Source organism: Dama dama, chromosome 5 (assembly GCF_033118175.1).
Source record: "Dama dama isolate Ldn47 chromosome 5, ASM3311817v1, whole genome shotgun sequence".
Classification (NCBI taxonomy): Eukaryota; Metazoa; Chordata; class Mammalia; order Artiodactyla; family Cervidae; genus Dama; species Dama dama.
The window spans coordinates 119,077,616-119,098,934 of NC_083685.1; the positions used below are offsets into that span (position 1 = coordinate 119,077,616).

Genomic DNA, 21,319 nt, shown 5'->3' on the forward strand with positions numbered 1-21,319 from the left:
GGTTCCCACAAGGCTACTGAATAATGTTATTTTCACTATATTTGGAATGGCACACTTGCCAGTAACTTATTAAATGCAGATGTTGCCAACCAAGTGAGGAACTTTGTTTCTCCTGTCTCTACAACACATGCCACCTTACTTCTTTAAAAAATTTACTGAAGTGTAGTTGATTTACAATGTTGTATTAATTTCTACTATACAGTAAAGTAACTGTATATGTATATATATACTACTTTTCATATTCTTTTCCATTATGGTTTATCATAGACTATTTAATATAGTTCCCTGTGACCACCTGATTTTTCTGTTTGACTTGACAATTTTAGTATGGGATCATTCAGAAAAGAATATTGTTATCAGCTAAAGAGAATCTGCTACAACTTTAGAAAGCAGTTGAGAAATGTTGTGTGTTCAGGTCTGGAACAGTTGGAAGCTGCTGAATTTCAGCTCCATGGGTAAGCGTTGCTGCCCCTCAACCCCAAGCAGGAGACACATTGCTTGGAAGCCCCAGGAGAGGGGCAACCAGGCCGGGAAGAGCCAGAGCATGAGGCGCTGGGGACCCTCCAGCTCCCGTCTCTTGCCATCTCGCTGTCCCTGAGTCCTCTCCCCTGTTTTATAGCTGCTGGTGCAGAGGAGGTTGTGTGTTTTCATATGAATATGTTTATTATTGAGCTGAACTTCAGTGGTTTTCACATCAAAGATACTTCTGCCATGTTTTAAAGTTATACTTTGATTTGAAAACCACTGAAGTTCAGCTCAATTATAAACATCTAAACACACCACTCACTTTCCTTTCTGCTCCCCCTTGTCTCTTCTTTCCTTAGAGAAAAATTATGGACTTGTGTGGACCCAAGACCTGAAGGGTATCAGTTAGCTCAGGAGCAGGGCCATGTGCTTTAGTGATGGCTGTTTCCCAGAAAGCTCAAGCAGCACCCCTGGGAAGTAGATTAGGCTCTTGGTTATTGAGGGGGAGAGGAAGGGGTGACCCCTTATTTGATGGCAGCTGCAAATTGGTAAAGATCCATGTGTATAGACTCTTCTACTCCTGTTCTTTGAAAGACGAGATAGTCATTCTTAACACTCCTGTTCAGAAGGGTTTTTCTCGAACAGAGGGAAGACAGAGAAGAGTTGAAGAAAGACCTGAGAAATCTTGGCACCCTTGCTACTCACACTTCCTCAACGTCAGTCACTTGGCGCCCTACATATTCTTGTTTTGTCAGCACCATAACCTGTTGTGCCTGGAAAGCTGTAGTTCTTGCCAAGTGCCACCGGACTTGATGTTTTAAAAGAGAAGATGCTTTAGACACTAGTGAACTTTTGAGATATTTTTTATGTGTGCAGAGTGTTTTCATTTTAAGGCTTGGGGAAGGGAAGTGACCTCCGGGTATTTATTGGGCTGCTCCTCCCCAGCGCTGGTTCCAAAACCTGCCGGCCAGGGAGAGAGCCTGCTAGAAATGCAGATTTGGGGCCCATTGCTGCAGGGGCTCAGACTCCAGGTCTCCTCAGCAGACTTGGCTTTAAGGAGCTCCACAGTGGTTCTTCTGTATCCAGCCCCGGTGGCATCCATGTTTTTATTCCCAAGTAGGTTGGTGCTGGACCGTGTTGTCCCAGGCACTCCATCCACTGGGCTCCCGAGGTCTGAGTGGTCATCTTGTCCACTGCCGTGTCTGGCCCTTACTGCCAGTTTCACTGTCCCTCTCTATCTTACCAAACTGTGGGCACTGTGAAAGCAGAAGCCTCTGCCTCCTGCAGTAGCGTCCTGGGCCTGGTGGGCACTAAATTCCAAGCTCCTGCCCTGCAGAGCCTACCACCAGGGTGGACTTGCAGAGAGGTGGCAGAGTTGTAAGGAAAGATGGTGTGGATTCCACCCCAGAGAGGGCACCATCTGCTCTGCATGCGTGTGCTCTGGGCGGACCAGGACCACGGACAGTGCCAGGCGTGTCCTCCCCCTCCAGACTCCCTCTGCCCGCCTTCCTGCCAATCTCCTGTTGGTGGGAGGGGATTCTTGTCTTCTCTCCCAAAGGGAATTCCTTCCTCCACCCACGCAGGACAGAGCAAAAAGCAGGGGCAGGGGCATTGGCAGCACGTAGGTTTTGGGTTCTGTTGGGAGTGCTGTCAGCAGAGAGAAATGCACAACTTGAATTTTTTTGTATATAGTAAAATTGCATGTTTGATTCTAAGTTATTTTTGTGTTTTTCTTATGCTATAATTATAGCTGTTGAAAAATTATATATGCATATAGATAGAGACTAGAAGGGAACTTAGAATGGTGAAAATAGTATGTTCAGAGGATGATGATATTGTGTAATATATAATACTGAGCATTTCTGGTATTACTGCTGTGGAGCTTATGCAATAAACCCAGAATTATAATATTTTCAAAAAGTGTCATGGAATGAACTCAGATTAATTTTTTTCTTAACACTGAGTGTACTTTTTGGTGGGTTCCAGCAGCCTCCTGTTGGTGGTTGTTCATTAGACAGTTGCAATTTTGGTGCTGTCACAGGAGATGAGTGCATGTCCTTCTACTCCACCATCTTGAACCGGAAGCCCAACGCTGAGTGTACTTTGTTAGAGACATTATACTTTAAAAGGGCTTCCTTTGTGGCTCAGCTGGTAAAGAATCGGCCTGCAATGCAGGGGACCTGGGTTCGGATCGCTGGGTTGGGAAGATCCCCTGGAGAAAGGAAAGACTACCCACTCCAATATTCTGGCCTAGAGAATTCCATGGACTGTATAGTCAATAGGATTGCAAAGAGTTGGACATGGCTGAGTGACTTTCACTCACTTACCTTAAGAATCAGTAGTACTGGAATAATACTTACATATAACAAAGTACACTCATTTAAGTGTACATTCCATAAGTTTGGCAAATGTATACACACATATAAAAACCAACTTAGTCAACTTTAGAATGTTTCCATTGCCATAAAAAGTTCCCTCATGCCTCTTTGCAGTCATTCTCCCATGCCTTGAAGCAACCACAAATGTGATTTCTTTAGGTTAGTGATCTAATTATATTATTTGTTCTTTTAGTACATTAGATTTTTACCCCCATTCTAGAACTTCATGTAAATGGAATCATACAATATGTACTCTTGTGGTTGGCCTTTGTTGGCTCAGCGTAAGTTTTTGAGATTTATCAATATTGTTACTTATACCAATAATTCAGTCTTTTTATTGCTGACTAGTGTATCCTAATGCATGGATAAACCACAAATTGTTTATATATATATATAATCATCCATTGATGGACATTTAGGTTGCTTCCTATATTTGGCTATTATGAGTAAAGATGCTATGAAAATTTGTATACAGGTCTTATCATGGACATATGTGCTCATTTCTCATGGGTAAATATCTAGAGATAGATTGCTGAATGATACAATACATGTACATTTAACTTTGTGAGAAATTTCAAAACTATCTTGCAAAGAGACTGAAATCATTTTATACTCCCACCAGCAACTTGTGAGACTTCCAGTAGTTTCATGTTCTTCCAACACTTGGAACTGTCTGTATTTTAAATTTGAGTCCTTGTAGTATACATGTGTTTCTATCTCATTGTTTTAGCTTGCATTTCCCTGATGTCTAAATATGTTGAACATTTATTTGGGTGCTTAGTGATCATGCTGGAGAATCCCATGGACAGAGGAGTCTAGGTTGCTTCCATGTCCTAACCATTGTAAAAAGTGCTGCAATGAACATTGGGGTACATGCATCTCTTTTAACCCTGTAGCAGGTAAAGTGATAAAGCTACAGCATCATTTAATTGAAAAAAAAAATCAGGTATTGTAAATCCTCCAACTTTGCTCTTCCTTTTCAAAATTGTTTCAAATCTCTTTAGCTTTTTCGGGATTTCTGCAAAATTTTAGAATCAGCTTGTCAAGTCTGCTTGGATTTTTTTATTGAAATTGCATTGAATTTATAGTTCTGTTTGGGAATCTTAATATTGAATCTTCTAATCTATAAACCTGGTATATCTGTCAGTTTATTTGGGCCTTCTTAAGTTACTCTCAGAAATATTTTATAGTTTTCGATATACAGGTCTTACATAAATTTAACAAAATACTTCCCAAGTATTTTATGAGTTTTGGTGCTAACAGAAATGGTTCATCTCCCAGTTTTATTGCTATAAATATACTATTAATAAATTACCTTATTTGTTTTAGTTGGTCTTGTTTTGCCTTTTGCTTTTTCGATTAAGAACTCACTGTTTAGTGACCATGGTATCTGTGAGTAGAGACTCTGCCTCTTTCTCTCTGGTCCACATGCTTTTCTCCTTCGTTCTTGGTCCAGTGTCCTGGCTGGGACGCCCCCATGCAATGTCGAATACAAATGGTTCTGGTGACAGTCCTTGTCATGTTCAGATTTTAATTTGTTTCATCATTTACATCATGGAAAAAAAAAACACATAGAGAGGAGCATAAAACACAAATGTAAAGCTCAGTAAATTATCATAAGGCAAATATTTCTGAACTAGCATAGAAAATAACCACCTCAGAAGCACCTGTGTTGCCCTTTCACAGTTACCTTCTTCATCCTCCCCAAAGCTAAATATTGCCCTGCCTGTTTTGGAAGATTTTATAAATGGAATCATGTATAATCTTCCATGTCTGGCTTCTCCCACTCTGTGGCTTGTCTTTTCACTCTCTGAAAGCTGTCTATTGATGAATAGAATTCTTTAAGGAGTTCTAATTTAGTAATCTTTTCCTTTCTGGTCAATGTTTTTTGTCTTCTTCATGTGTTATATTCTCTTACTTGAAGGCCCTGAAGTTATTCTTTGATGTTCCAGATGCTTTTTTTTTTTTTTTAAACCTTTTCTATTTTGATGTAAACCCCACTTGAAATTGATTTTGCTTATTTCTGTTTAACATATAAACACAGCACAGATCATAAGTGCACAGTCTGTTGAGTTTTGAGGAAGTGAACACTCCAGTGCAGCCAATGGCTCAGCCCGGGAATGGAACATGGCCAGTGTCACACATGCCCTCCTGTTCCTTGTCAGTAATTCCCCTCCTCTTCTCCACAAGACAGCTGGGATACTAACACCCTAAGTTAGTCATTTTGACCTTTATGTGATTCATCATGTGTTCTGTGCCTGCCTTATCTCACACAACATTACGTTTTGGAGACTAGTTCACATTATTTTGTGGAATGGCAGTCACTCCTTTTCATTGCTATGTAATATTCCACAATACGAATATACCCAGTTTATCCATTCTGCTGTTTGGACATTGGGGTGTTTGAGTCATGCTGCCAAGAAATCCTTGTGCTTATCTCTTGTCACACATACGAATGCACATGTAGGAACGGAACTGGAATGTCCTCAGGTGCCTATGTTCGGTTTCGGTGGATGCTGCCAGGTTCCCGTGTTGGCTGGTCAGTTTGCACTCCCTCTAATGAACAGGCATCCTGGCTGATTTGTATCCTTCCTTGCAGCTCTGTGAGCTGACTTTAGTCCAGCGTGAATGTGAGTGTGGCCTGTTTCTGGCCTCTGTGTTCTCTCTAGTTGGGTTGTCAATCTGTCCTTTTGTCTACCCTGATACCACAGGGTAGCTTTATAGAATGTCTGATTTCATGCTATATGTTCTCTTCTTCATCTATGTAGTAGTTGGTGCTATTTTTAAAAAATCTTTTTTCATTTTTAGGTAAATGTTACAGTAATTTTGTTCATTTTCACAAAATCCGCTTTGAGGATTTTGATTGGATTATATTGGATCAATAGATCAATTAGGTGAGAACAGCTTCTTTACAATATTTAGTCTTCCTAACAATGACTATATGTTTGTTGATTTATTTAGATCTTCTTTAATTTATCTCAATAGCCATGAGTAGTTTTCATACAGAGGGCTTACAGTCCTTTGTTAAATTAATTCCTTGATATTTGATTTAAAAAAAAACATTTTTATCAGTTCTCTTGAGATGCAGTTCACATAAAACCCACCCATTTAAAGTGTACAATCCAACGGTTTTCGGTATATTCACAATGTTGTGCAACTGTCACCACAACCTAATTTTAGACTTTTTCCATCACCACAAAATTAAACCCCGTACTTATTAGTAATCACCCCTCATCCCCCAGCTCCCATCTGTGGGCAGCCACCAGCCTCCTTTCTGTCTCTCTGGATTTGCCTGTTCGGGACATTTCATATAAATGGAATCTACATAACGTGGTCTCTGTGAATGGCTTCTTTCACTTAGCGTGACGTTTTCAGGGTTCGTCATGTTATAGCTTGTGTCAGTACTACATTTCTCTTTATTGTTCCGTAGCAGTCCTTTGTATGAATATACACTTTATCTGTTTACTAGTTGATGAACATTTGGGTTGTTTCCACTTTTTGACTGTTATAAATAATGCTGCTTTATAACATTCCTGAACAAGTTTTTGTGTGGCTAGGTGTTTTCAGTTCTTCCTGGAGTGGAATTGTTGGGTCATGTGGTAACTCCATGTTTAACATTTTGAGGAACTACCATAATGTTTTCCAAAGTGACTATACCACTTTACATTCTCACCAACAATATATGAGAGTTATTTGACCTTTCTTGATACTACTCTAAGAGGCATTCATTGTACATATAAAGAAATTATTTATTGATCTTGTATCCAGAAACCTTATTAAATTCATTTTTAATTCTAATATTTCTCTGTTGATCATTTTGGGTTGTTTATGTAAGCAGTCATTTTTCCTCTTTCTACTAAGACTTGTAACTTTTATTTTTAATACTTATTTATTTGACTGTGCTGGGTCTTAGTTGCGGCACACAGGATCTTTAGATGTATCACGCGAACTCTTAGTTGTGGCATGTGGGATCTAATTCCCTGATCAGGGATAAAACTTGGGTCTCCTGCATTGGAAGCTCAGAGTCTTAGTCACTGGACCACCAGGGAAATCCAAAGCCTTGTATCTTTTATTTCTTTTTTTCAACTCAAGTCTCCAGTGAATTGTTAAATAGAAATCATGATAATAGGCATTCTTGTCTGCCTTCATAATCTGAAAGAGAGAGCTGAAATCTTTCACTGTTAAGTATAATATGTTGTTTACCATAGTTTTTATTTTCTTTCATATATAGCCTTAATAGATTCTCTTCCAAAAGCCAAAGAAATATAGGATACCCTGAGACAGAAAAAGGGTACTGGGTTTGGGTGGAAATGCTTCAGAAAAGTGTCATTTCTGTTTCCCTCCATTTTAACTGCTCTCCCCCCACTGTGAGCTCCATCCTGCAGTGGTCATCATCTCTCTGTGGTCATCACTCACAGGACTTCCTTTCAGGGTCTCTCCTTCAGCTGAATGCAGTAACACTCACCTCTGCAGTAGACTAAAAGATCTTAAATGTCAGGAAGGATGTTGTGTCTTTAGGGTGGTACTGGTTAGTGCTGGATATAGAATTTGCAAATGTTTTCTCCCAGTCTATGATAGTCTTTTTACTTTCTTGATAAATTTATACCTCAATTAAAACACAAAATTTTTAACTTTTGAAGAAGCCCAGTTTGTCAGTTCTTTTTCATTATTTGTGCTTTTGTTGTCATATCTAAGAATTCTTTGCTTAATTCAAAATAACTAATATTTGCTCCTAAGTTTTTTTCTCAAGATTTTTTTAGTTTTAGCTCTTACATTCAAGTCTGTGATCTATTTTGAGTTAATTTGTGTGTGTGTGTAGGGTCTTATTTACCTTTTCCCTGTGGTGATCCACTTGTCTAGCAGTTTGTTGAAAAGACTATTTTATTCCTGTTGAACTGCCTTGAATCAACCATAATTGCAAAGGTATTTCTCTGTTCTCAATTATGCTTTACTGATTTCTATTTATCTCTAGGTCTCCACTATAGCTTTCCAGTAGTGAGTTTCAAAGTCAGAAAATGTGCAGAAGCTAACACAACACAATTGTTGTAAAGCAATTATATTCCAATTTAAAAAAAAAAGTCAGAAAGTATAAGTCCTCCAATATTTCTTCCTTTTTCAACATTGTTTCCATTCTGGATATTTTATATTTCCAAATGAATTTTAGGGTCATCTTGTCATTTCTACAAAAGAAGCAAATTGAGATTTAGATTTCAATTGTATTGAGTCAGTAGGTCAATTTGGGGAGAATTGCTTTGCTGAGGAATTGAATTTTCCAATCCATGAACATGGGATGTCTGATCTGTTTATTTAGGTCTTTAATTTCTTTCATCAGTGTTTTATAATTTTTACCATACAAGTCTTATACTTCCTTTGTTAAATTTATACTCCAATATTTTGTCCTTTTGATGCTATTGTGAATGTATTATTTTCTTAATTTTATTTCGGATTGTTCAATGCCAATATATAGAAATAATATTGATTTTTGTATCTTGATCTTATATTATGTGACCTTGCTGAACTTGTTTGTTAATTCTAGTAGTTTTTTTGGTGGATCTCTTAGGGTTTTCTAAATACAAAATCTTGTTGTCTGCAAATGGAGGCAATTTTTCGCTTTCCAATCTCTTTCTTGCCTGATTGCACTGACCAGACATCAATACAGAAGTCACAGGAGCAGATATCTTCCCTGTTTCCAGCCTCGGGGAATGCATTCCATCACTCACCATTAAGATGTGGCTGCAGGGGTTTTGTAGGTGATTTTTATTGGGTTGAGAAAGTTCCTTTCTTCCTATTTTGTCAAGAATTTTTATCATGAATGAAAAGTGAAAGTGAAAATTACTCAGTAATGTCCGACTCTTTGGGACCCCATGGAATTCTCCAGGCCAGAATACTGGAGTGGGTAGTTCCCTTCTCCAGGGGATCTTCCCAACCCAGGGATCAAACCCAGGTCTCCCACATTACAGGCAGATTCTTTACCAGCTGAGCTGCCAGGGACACCCAAGAATACTGGAGTGGGTAGCCTATCCCTTCTCCAGCAGATCTTCCTGACCCAGGAATCGAACCGAGGTCTCCTGAATTGCAGATTCTTCACCAGCTGAGGTATCAGGGAAGTCCATGAATAACCATTAGATGTTATGAAATGCCTTTATGCATTTACTGAGATCACCATGTAGTGATTCGTTTTTTCTTTGAATATGATCTGTGACATTAATTGGCTCTCAGATAGTAAAGCAACCTTGCATTTCTGGGATAATCCCACCTGGTTATAGTGTATAATCCTTTTTATATCTTGTTGATATTTTGTCAAGGACTTTTTCATCTATATCTATGTGAGATATTATCTGTACTTTTCTTGTGATGTTATTTTCTTTGGTATCAGGTAATATGAGCCTCAAAGAATGAGCTGGGAAGTAATGCTTCCTCTTCATTTTTCTGGGAGACTTTGTAAAGGTGGGATGTTCTTTATTCTTTGAATGTTTATAGAATTCACCATCTGAGTTTGGACTTTTTTGTGTGGAGAGTTCAAATTACTAGTTCTTTTTTTTTTTTTTTAACTTTTTTTAGATCTATTCAGATTTTATATTTCTTCAGTTTTAGTAATTCATGTCTTTCTAGAAATTTGTTCATTTCATCTAAATTGTCTAAATTTTTGGCATGTAGTTACTTATAGTACTCTCTCATAGTCCTTTTAACTTTTGTGAAGTTAGAGCTACTGTCTTATTTTTTCACTCCTGAATCAGTTATTTGTGTCTTCTCTTTTTCTTGGTCTGTCTAGCTCAGGAGTCCACAGACTGCAGCTCACAGGCCAAACCCACTGGCAGCCTGTTTTTGTATACCCTCTGAGCTAAAAATGGTCTTTATATTTTTAAAATGTTGTAAAAACAAAACAAAAAGAATATTGACAGAACCCATATGTGGCAGAAAAGCTAAAATATTTACTATCTGACCCTTTATAGAAAAAGCTTGTTCATCTCCAGTCTAGCTAAAGGTTTGATAAATTTCTTGATGTTTTCAAAAGACCAACCATTGTTTTAACTGATTTTCTGTTTTTCTTTTTCTTTTTTTCTGCTTAATTGATTGCTGCTATAATCTTTATCTTCCTTCTGCTTACTTTTGGTTGACTTTGCTCTGTGTGTGTGTGTGTGTGTGTGTGTGTATGGTTGGTTCCTAAGATCTTTCTTTGTCACTTTAGGCATTAACAGCTATAAAATTTTCTCCAAGAATTGCTATAGCTGGTTTGTATTGTGTCCTGTTTGCATTTTCGTTCAAATACCTCAGAGTAGTTTCTAATTTCCTTTGTGATTTCTTCTTTAACCCATTGCCTATTTAGAAGTACATTGTTTATATCCATATATTGGTGGTAGATGTCCCCAAATCCTATTTTTGAATTCTAATAATTTTGTGTGGTAGTGGAACACACTTTATATGCTTCTGTGTGCTGTGCTTAGTCACTCTGTCGTGTCTGACTCTTCGCAACACTGTGACTGCAGCCCACCAGGCTCCTCTGTCCAAGGGGATTCTCCAGGCAAGAATACTGGAGTAGGTTGCCATGCCCTCCTCCAGGGGATCTTCCCAACCCAGGGATCAAACCCAGGTCTCCCTTATTGCAGGCAGGTTCTTTACCGACTGAGCCACCAGGGAAGCCCAAGAATACTGGAGTGGGTATCCTATCCCTTCTCCGGGGGATCTGATCTTTAAAATTTTACAATCCCTGTTTTGTGGTGTAGTATACAGTCTGTTGTTATTGGGTGGGAGTTCCATAGGTAGACGACAGCAAGTTGATGTTGTTGGGTGGGTGTCCATAGAGCGAAGTCAGCTGGTTGATGTTGTTGGTTGGTGGTGCTAATATCATCTGTAGCTGCACTATTTTGTCAAGTTATTCTGTCCATTCTTTTTTTTATGTATTTATTTTTTTATTGAAGGATAATTGCTTTACAGAATTTTGTTGTTTTCTGTCAAATGTCAACATGAATCAGCCATAAGTATACATATATCCCCTCCCTTTCCAACCTCCCTCCCAGCTCCCTCCCCATCCCACCCCTCTCGGTTGATACAGAGCCCCTGTTTGAGTTTCCTGAGCCTCACAGCAAATTCCCGTTGACTGTCTATTTTACATATGGTGGAACTCTTTTGAGTCTGTTCTGTCCATTCTTGATGGTGGGTTGTTGAAGTCTCCAACTCTTATTGTTGAATTGTTGATTTTTCTCTTCAGTACCATTCATTCTTGTTTCTTTTTGTCCCACTGTTGTTAGATACATGCATATTTATAGTTGTTTTATCTTTCTGATGGATTGACCATTCTGTCAGTGTTTAATGTCTCTCTTAGTTTCTTTTAATGTTCTTTGTTTTAAAGTCTGTTTTGATTCATGTTAATAAAACTACATCTCTCTTACGGTTATACTTTGCTTGGTGTATCTTTTTCCATTCTTTTACTTTAATTTACTTTAATTTCCATTCATTTACTTTAATGTATTTGTGTCTCTGAACCTGAATTTTTGTCTCTTGTAAATAGCTTATAGGTAGAACTTGTTTTTGTTTTTGTGTTTTTTTTTTTAATTGCAGGACCCACAGTTTGACAACTTTTACCTTTGATTAGAGTTTTGAATTTATTCACATATTTAAGTTTTTTACGATTGGATTTATGTCTGCCATTTTGCTATTTATTTTCTTTTCTGTTTTCTATGACTCATGATTTTTGTTCCTCTGTTTTCTATTTACTGCTTCCCTTTTAAGAAAAATTAAATAGATATTTTCTAGTGTACTATTTATAATAAATTAGTGATTTTTAACTCTTTTAAAATTATTTTCTTAATGGTTGCCCTGGGAAGTCTTTTATTGTCTGTTCTTTTGTGTGTTTTTACTTACAGGTCCCCTTGTCTTTGTGCATTGGTCATTGTATTTGAATACTTCTCTGTGGAGTTAATTTGAGGCCATGGATGAAAGTTCTTTGCCTCAGAGATTTTCCTCTTCTTCTTCTACGTGCCTGGGAGAACCACCATCCTGGGACCCTTGTTATCCTGTTTGAGGCTTCTGGGCCCTGTTAGGCTACATATCTCATTCACCTCTTGAGGAGGTAACCTGCCATGACCTGAGCTCAGAACTGTTGTGGGTTGAATAGCAGGCCCCACCCCCACTCCCAGTCTTGAGCAGACCCTTGGCTCTGATCTCCATTCCCTGCAGCCTGGCAGGGTTACCAGAACCATGGGTCAGAGTTTAGCTATTTCTTGTAGATCAGTGAGGACTTGAGGGGAGAATTGGCTTGTTTCCTCGCTCAGCTGATGCGTCTCAGAGATTTGGACTCAGTAGTCCCCACTACCTTGTTAACTCTGTTTAAGACTCTTTCAGTATCTTTGGTAACTGTGTGCCATTAGCCTGTCATTTCTGCAAGTGGATGTGGAGGCATTTTGACCTGGGTGTGGGTCCTGCCCTGCCATGACTTAGTTACTCAGGCTAAGTACCAAATCACAGAAGACAGCTTCTCTCAAGCAGACCCGCTCCCCTGTGTCTCTGGCTTCGGGAAAATGTAGGTGGGTCATGTACGTGAGTCCCTAACACTGTGCTTTGGAAATTGGCTCTCAGTGTGCAGGTGGGGTTTCCTCTGTTCTCTTCCCTGTCCTTCAGGGTCCTCTGCGTGAAGTGTGCATCCTGAGGTTGAGGTGTGACCAGGGAATTTCTACCTGTGTCTTCAAATCTTGTCCATAAGTCACGCATAAGGAGACTTAACAGAAACCACAACATTGACCTTGCTTTCTTCACAGATCTTCTTGACTGTAGACTGTTATTTCCTTCATGTACAAGTGGTTCCTCCTGCCCCTCACCCATCCTGGGAGTTGGTCATCCCTGGGGGTCCACAGCCTCACTCCCTCAGGACCACCCTCTATTCAGAAGCTACTGAACTCAAAGATGCAGGTTTCTTTTAATTCAGATTCTTTGACCAGATTAGTTTTTCTCTACCCAACATTCTTATGGTCAGAAAGGGAACAGTGTTTCATCTTGAATTAGTGTTATTTTTATAATACATTAAAATTCTTTCCCCTTGGCTGCCAAGGACATTTCTTACCTGGTTATCATTGTGGAATCTTGCACACTTTCGGCAAATAAATATGGAGGTTTTGAACCCTCCCTTCTGTGGTAGGGAAAGTCTGTCTCCAGATACACCTTGGGATCAGGACATGCATACTCTGGGTTTTTGTAGTTCATGCTGATGACCTTTTATATCCATCCTGTAGGCCCCCTCCTGTTTGCATTGCAGATACCAGCTGACTTTTATTAAAACCAGCTCCTGGTATTGGGTACCAGCTGTGAGCACAGTGACCTTAACCAGAGCGGGCCCCTCCCTGGGATGGACATCGATGAAAGGCAGTGGGATCACAGCAGAAACACATCTGGGCTTGTTATTAAAATACACATCACTTTTCATGTATAATAAAGATCTTTTCATGCTCCCATCTTTCAGCAAGTTTTTCCTCTTTCAAAATGGTCTTGAGAGAGCAAGGAACTTATCTATAATCTGCAGTCACTGTGCAGCTGAGACAGTCTGTTACCCTGTTAGGCTATCACTTTTTGACTTGAATGTTTACTCATTGTGTTCATCCTTGACCTTCTCAGCTTAGGGTCAGGGGTGTGTTAAATGTCTCCTGTAGTCTCCTTGTACTTGCAGATGTTCACTTTATTCAGACACCTAGCAGCAAAGGTGATAGAAGACTGTATTAGAATGTTCTTGAAAGCTAAGACTTTTTGGGCAATTTTGCTTTTTGTGTAAATTCTTGAGCTGTAAAACTGGACCTGTGTTCAAATTTTAATCCTGACGTGTAATTGCTATGAGATCTTGAATGGATTCTGTAGAGATTCCAAACCTTGGTTTCCTTGGCTACAAAATGGGGATAATACTAGCTGCTCTGCCTCCAACTGTAGAAAATGGTGATAAATAGCCAAAAAAAAGAGTATTGTGTAAATGGTGAGGTGAATTGAAAATATAATTCCGCCCTGAACAGATACTTCATTTACTCAGCAAATATTTTTGAGGTCCAGCCAAATACAACAGCTGAGCTGGTTCACACACGATACCCGTTGCAGTGGATGTCTTGGTGTCATTGAGTGTGTGTGGGAACTAGAGGCCAGAGGCTTGTGGTGGTGTTCCCGGGGTTCTCACCTGAGTTTGGAGGAAGTGGGGCTTGCGTGTGTGGTGCTGCCACTGCACAGGGTCCCAGGGGAGGTCATGCTGTGGGCAGAGGCCAGCCCTGACCCTGACCCTGCCTGTGGCTTCCTCAACCCTCCCCACTTTCACTTTGAAACACTTGCCTAGTCCTGTACTGACCTGTGCACCTTCCCACTTGCAACCAGGAGTGGGGACTGGTTTAGGAAACCGTCAGAACTTCTAGGATTCGGCATGAGGCCCCCAGACACGGAGTCACTTTTCAGGAATTTGATCAATAGACCTCCCCTTTCAGGGAAATTTCCCTCTTTTGTCTCTGCCCTGCCGCCTTGCTGTACCCTTTGTGGGAGAGAAATAGGCTGAACTCTAGCATAGCTTCTTTTTATTCTCCTCACATTGCTCACCCCACCCCCCATCCCCCACCCCCTACCCCACCACCACTTCAGCTTTCCTTGTTTTCCTTTTTACTGTCCAAGCAGCCAGGGGAGCCCCCCTGGTTTTCCTTTTTAAGGTTCCCAGCTGTGGTTGACCACGCACATGCCCGCACGCGTGGTCCTGATGGGAGCCAGGGAAGGATTCGGGCCTGGAATAGGCAACTCCTCCATTCCCGTTCTGACAGCTTCCTCCCTGCGTTTCTGTTCCTGCCTGCTGAGGGCGCCACTGTGCCTGGAGGGGCCCCTGCCCTGTCCATCCCCTTCTTCTCCCTGTCCTCTCCCTCCTCCTTCCCTCCCCCTACCCTCCCTCCTCCTCTTTCATCACCTCCTTCCCCCTCCTCCTCACATTAGCCACAAGCTTCCTCTCAGCTTACTTCATCTGCAGTTCATTTGATTAGCACATTAGGTCATGAGGCCATGTTGAAGAAATGAGAGATACAAATACAGGTCTTTTAGTTTATCTCATTGCTCAGTTTGAAGATAAATATCCTCCCAATGATATTATTTTTAGCTCTTCTATTGGGCATATTGGTACCCATATTTGCATTTTTTTTATCAATTTAAAGCAGTTTTAAAATTGTGAGATGAAACATACCTATAGAAAAATACACAGAACATGCATGTACACTTTAAATATTAATTAGTAAGTCAATACACATGTATTTACCTCTCAGCAAGTAACTGCATTGCTAATACTTAAGAGGTACACCCTGACCCCCTCCCTACAAAGTCACCACTATTCTGACTTTGGGATTATAATTTTCTTGCTTTCTTTATGGTAGTTCATATTATATGTGTGTGTATCTTAAATAATCAGGTTAATTTTGCTTGACTTTGAATTTTAAATAAATGGAGTAATACTATATATATTCTGTTGTCCTGCCTCTTTGACTCAGCGTTATATCTGTGAAATTCACTTATGCGTGTGTAGCTGTCGTTCACTCTCATACCTCAATGGTATTTGACTATAGCGAGGCACACAATTTACTTACCTTGGCTGGTTTCTGTGCACATCAAGCTGTTCCCCATTTTGAACAACACTGTGGTGAACATTTCTCTACATCTCTCTGGTGCGTATGTATAAGCCTTTTTCTGGCCATGGGGTAAATAAAGTTACTGGCTCTCGGGAATCAGAGTCTCCACCTTGCTGGACATGCCTCACTGTCTTCCTCAGATCCTCGTTCCTCCCAGCTGTGTGGTTCTTACTGGAATTGTCCAACTTCTCACTCATGCTACACTGCCTCCTGGGCAGTTGAGTTTCCCAGATGACTGATGGAGTCATGGGTCACTGGGCAGTGTCTGCACTGCCTGTTCTGGTCTCCTGCCTGCTTCGCCGTCAGGCTGTCTGTCTTCTTGCTTGTTTGTCAGAGTTGCTTCCTGGAGTTTCAAGTGTGTTCTCCCCTGCAGGACGACGTGATGATGCCTCAGAGAGTGAGGCTGCAACACGAAGCCGCTTTGCGACACCCAAAAAGTGTAAGTATGGATGTTTATGCATGTCTCTACAACTTTTGGTAGAAATGCCATTATAGTTTTTTAGATTAAGATTCTTCCTTAGGATTGAAAGAGTCGGTTTACAGTCAGACTGCCCTCTCGGAGAAAGGTGTGTGCCTGGTGTGTCTCCACACTCATGGGTGTTTTTCTTTCAAGAAAAATGTGCTTCTTGTTTTGAGTAGCACTTGTTACTTTCAAATGGGTCCAAAGGATTTTTTAATTTAGTTTTTGGTTTGGTTTAGTTTTATCAGCATTTTTAGAAGCTGTGTACCTTGGACATGAAAACAGATTGAGAGCTGTAGGGTGTATCAGTTTAAAAAAAATCTTATTATTTGCATAACCTCAGACTACACTCTCATCTTTAGAACGGCTTCCACATTGGCCCCCATGAGTGAAGCTCCCCAGGACCCGTCCTCCAGGCAGGGAGGCTCACATCCCCCTGCAGGAGCCCCATGTAGGGGAGCATCTCTACCCACTTAAACTTGGAAGGACATCTCAGGCCCATGAGTCACTCGCCCCTTTGAGGCTCAGGGTCCAGGGTGGCCCAGGCGGCTGATCCTCAGACATGGTGTTTGACCATAGGACTCACTGCTCAGATATCTATGCTGAAGTTTTAGTAAAAACATCTTTGAACCACTGGTCTTGAAAGTGGGAAGGAGAAAGTTCCAGAACTGTCTTAAGATGCATGGTGTCTGCTGAGGAACGGCCCCTGGGTTTTGCTCACTTCTGTCCCTTTGCTGTGTCCACACACCAAAGTGTCTGCAGGCCATGAGTGCACAAGCCCCTGAGATCTGATCCTGGTTGTCTGTGAGGCCTGAGACTTTGCATTTCTCAGGGGCTCCAGGTGCTGTATTTGAGGTCTGACTGTTGCCACTTGGCCTTCATGAAGGAGAGAGCTGGTTCCTGGGACAGGGTTCAGGGCTCAGAGCATGCACCCCATGAAACATGTAATAAGAAAAAGGTTCAAAAACACACTTCCTTCAGATAGTTTCTCAAGGAGTTTGAAGGATGATTTTTCATCCAAGATGAATTCTTTCTCTTCCAGTAGCCCCTAATTTTAGAGCTCTGAATTTAATCTGCTGATTTTCTCTTTTTAAGAAACAAAGATCTGTATAGTCAAAGCTATGGTTTTTCCAGTAGTCATATATAGATGTGAGAGTTGGGCCATGAAGAAGGCCGAGCACCAAAGAATTGATGCTTTTGAACTGTGGTGTTGGAGAAGACTCTTGAGAGTCCCTTGCACTGCAAGGAGATCAAACCAGTCAATCCTAAAGGAGATCAGTCCTGAATGTTCATTGGAAGGACTGATGCTGAAGCTGACACTCCAATACTTTGGCCACCTGATGCAAAGAGGTGACTCATTGGAAAAAACCTGATGCTGGGAAGGATTGAGGCAGGAAGAGAAGGGGACGACAGAGGACAAGATGGGTGGATGCTATCACCGACTCAATGTACATGAGTTTGAGCAAGGTCCAGGAGATGGTGAAGGACAGGGAAGCCTGGCGTGCTGTAGTCCATGAGTTCGCAAAGAGTCAGACACAACTGAGTACCTGAACAACAACAAAGAAATGTACCCCTCATGCTCTGTCTCTGATGGCCCAGCCCCACACACGTGACTAGGACTCTAGGACTTGGCTGTCCTGTGAACACACCTGTGCACTCCTCCTGAGAGCTTTTGTTGTCTTTTCATGGAATAGGTGATGTTCACAATCTTAAGTTTGATGTTGAGGATTCTTATTCCCTAAATTGTAATTGCACTTATATTGCTTACATTTAAACATCATTAATATAAACAAGCCTTGAAACATGCCTGTAAGAAGATAAAAACAGCTGTCTTGAGAGTCCACTCCACTGTTCCTCAGGCTGGACATTTCCAGAAGGCTGGACTTGAGGGAGGCTCGAAAGTGCCCAGCTGCTCCTTTATTGACAAGTGGCCCTTCGGCCAAGGTAGCATCAAGGGAACCACTATATGAGCTGGGGGCTGGTATCGCCAACTCACCAGGGCTGCTGGAATCCTTGGGCCGGGCCCCCATGGCCCAGAGTCTGTCTGTGACCAGGAGGTCAGGGGTGGTCGTAACTAGACCAGCCTTTGGAAAGGAACCCATATCCTCTACTCTGGTCCAGCAGCCAACACTGCCTACCAGAAGCTGCTCCTAGTGCTCCCAGGTCCATCTGCAGTGTCTCAGAGGTCTGCTCTTCCCAGCAAACTCCCCTGCATGCTGACCAGGGCCTGTGGGTTTGTATGTGTTCTTGCCCTAGCCACCTCCCAGCTTCCCACAGGTGGACATTCCAGGCTTCTGAATGGGACCAGGCTGCAGTATCAGTCCCTTTTTGGGTTGTGCGAACGTATGACACTAGCCTGCCTGCAGACCTGCTCTATCTGTGGGTCCTAGGGGACCCCCATGAGGCTGTGGGTACAGCTGAGGGAGAGTTCGGAGCCACAGGTGGGTGACCTGGGACCTCCACCCTCGTCTGCATGGCTACAGGGCCACTCGACCTCATGCTTCGGTGGTCTGAGAGCCCAGCTGCTGGTGGGCAGTGTGACCGTGTGCCCCGGCCACATCACGTTGAATGGCCCACAGCTCTGTGTCACAGGGTTCTGGGGTTTGTGCTATGACAGCCCCGTTGGGGCTGCCGGTCTCCATGTTGTTGACCACCACCAACTTCCTCCAGGGCTCTGCAGCCTCAGGGCCAGACAGCAGGCCTGTGCTTCTCCAGACCCCACTGTCAACAAGGGTCAGGGGTAAACAGGACCCCAAGAAGGCCAGGGAGACTGCCCAGTCCTGTGCCTCTCTCTCCATGGACCTCACCTCAAAGAGGGAGACGTGGTGCCCAGACCTCTGGACCCAAAAGTCTTGCTCACCAGGTGCCACAGATGTCCTCACAGAGTGGCCAGTGCGGGAATGTCCAGGGTGCAGACCACTGAACGATGTGAAGATAGCAGAGAGGGTCCCTACTGCTGACTTGCTGATGCAGCATGTGAGCGAGACGAGTGCTTCTCCAGGGGTGTGTCAGGACCAGCACCCCCATCCTTCAAGCCTCCGAGGTGGCCCAATCTCAGCCTTTTCCTCAGAATGTGATATGGTATTCGATTTACACTCACCTGGCCTTTCTCTTACATGCGTCCCTAATCACATTCCAGGGAACCCTGTGGGGGCTCGGCCAGGCCCTGAGCCTGTGCTCCCTGGTTACACCTTCAGGAACCCAGAAGTGGCCACTGGTAGGACCTGTGTGCCCACGAGCCCAGGTTATTACCTGACCCATGGACCCTTACTCCAGTGGGCATGATGGGTCTGGTGTCACCTGTTTCCTGTGTCCAGCTGCCTCATACGATCAGTGTCCCCTCCTAGCCTTACGTCATGCATCTTGAGTGCGTCACCCTTGGCATCATAGTCCATCCTCATGGGTGGGGCCTCTCCCTTAGCCGGTGGGCCTAAGTCTGAGAACTGGTCCAGGTCTAGAGACGTCAGAGGTGCTTTTCACATAACTGGAAATGGCACAGTTTCCAAGCATTGAGAACATATTTTACATTGAAAGAATTCTGTGTGAAGAATTTTCTAACCACTGTTGACATTGTAGAGAGTGAGATACTTTTAGATCTATTGTTACCCCCACTTTTTTGTGTTTGGTTCACATGTGAAGTTACTTTTGGCGGTTCTCCACTGGAAAAGGTCAGTTTTCATTCCACTCCCAAAGGCAATGCCAAAGAATGTTCAAACTACTGTATATTTGCACTCATTTCATGCGAGCAAGGTAATGCTCACAATCCTTCAAGCTGGGCTTCAACAGTATGTGAACTGAGAACTTCCAGAGGTACAAGCTGGGTTTAGAAAAGACAGAGGAACCAAAGATCAAATTGCTAACATCTGTTGGACAATAGAAAAAGCAAGGAAATTCCAGAAAACATCTACTTCTGCATCATTGACTACGCTAAAGCCTTTGACTGTGTGGATCACAACAAACTGTGGAAAATTCTTAGAGATGAGAATACCAGACCACCTTACCTGCCTCCTGAGAAATCTGTGTACAGGTCAAGAAGCAACAGTTAGAACCAGACATGGAACAATGGACTGGTTCAAAATTGGGAAAGGAGTACATCAAGGCTGTATATTGTCACCCTGCTTATTTAACTTATATGCAGAGTACATCATGTGTAATGCCAGGCTGAATGAATCACAAGCCAGAATCAAGATTGCCGGGAAAAATATCAACAACCTCAGATAGGCAGTGATACCACTCTAATGACAGAAAGAAAAGAGGAACTAAAGATCCTCTTGATGAGGGTGAAAGAAGAGAGTGAAAAATCTGGCTTAAAACTCAACATTCAAAAAACTAGGATCATGGCATCTGGTCCCATCACTTCATGGCAAATAGAGAGAAGTAGAAACAGTGACAGATTTTATTTTACCGGGCTCCAAAATCACTGCAGTGACTGCAAACACGAAGTTAAAAAGATGCTTATTCCTTGGAAGAAAAGCTATGACAAACCTAGACAGCATATTAAAAAGCGAGACATCACTTTACCAACAAAGGTCTGCATAGTCAAAGCTATGGTCTTTCCAGTAGTCATGTATAGATGTGAAAGTTGGACCATAAAGAAGGCTAAGCATCGAAGAATTTATGCTTTCAAATTGTGGTGTTGGAAAAGATTCTTAAGAGTCCCTTGGATTGCAAGGAGATCAAACCAGTCCATCATAAAGGAAATCAACACTGAATATTCGTTGGAAGGACTGATGCTAAAGCTGAAGCTCCAGTACTTTGGCCACCTGATGCAAAGAACTGACTCATTGGAAAAGACCCTGATGCTGGGAAGGATTGAAGGCAGGAGGAGAAGGGGGCAACAGAGGATGAGATGGTTGAATGGCATCACTGACTCAATGTACATGAATTTGAGCAAGGTCCAGGAGATGGTGAAGGAAAGGGAATCCTAGCATGCTGCAGACCATGGGGTCGCAAAGAGTTGGACATGACTGAGCAACTGAACAACAACGTGTAAGTTCAGAGACCTTGAAATCTAGGGATATATAAGGAATTTGGGAAAAATATAGACTGTGTCAGTTTATCTTGTGAAGTGAAAGTCACTCAGTCGTGTCCTACTCTTTGCGACCCCATGGACTATACAGTCCATGGAATTCTCCAGGTCAGAACACTGGAGTGGGTAGCCTTTCCGTTCTTCAGGAGATCTTCCCAACCCAGGGATCAAACCCAGGTCTCCCACATTGCAGGCGAAGTCTTTACCGTCTGCAACACAGTAAAGCTTATCTTAATCTTCCAGTTTATCTTAATCTTAATTAAAACACATTGTCTTATGCTTTTATAAGGTTCTAGGTTAGGGCTTTTCTCGCTAAGCTTGTGTTAAGTGCGCTGGATACTCTGTTCCAACAAAGGAGAAGCTTTTC

The 21,319-nt window shown here is 42.0% G+C and overlaps 1 protein-coding gene across 6 annotated transcripts in view; it reads left to right on the plus strand.

Moving 5' to 3' along the window:
* The window catches only part of B3GNTL1 (UDP-GlcNAc:betaGal beta-1,3-N-acetylglucosaminyltransferase like 1), a 115,007-nt gene that overhangs the window by 26,687 nt on the left and 67,001 nt on the right, over window positions 1-21,319 (plus strand). For 5 of the 6 annotated variants that reach the window (XM_061144429.1, XM_061144428.1, XM_061144424.1 and 2 more), the window contains exon 5: window positions 15,837-15,902. In XM_061144429.1, the coding sequence (XP_061000412.1) occupies window positions 15,837-15,902 (66 nt within the window). Of the gene's footprint in view, window positions 1-15,398; window positions 15,500-15,836; window positions 15,903-21,319 lie in introns of those variants that run through there. The other variant, XM_061144430.1, reaches the window with a different exon arrangement.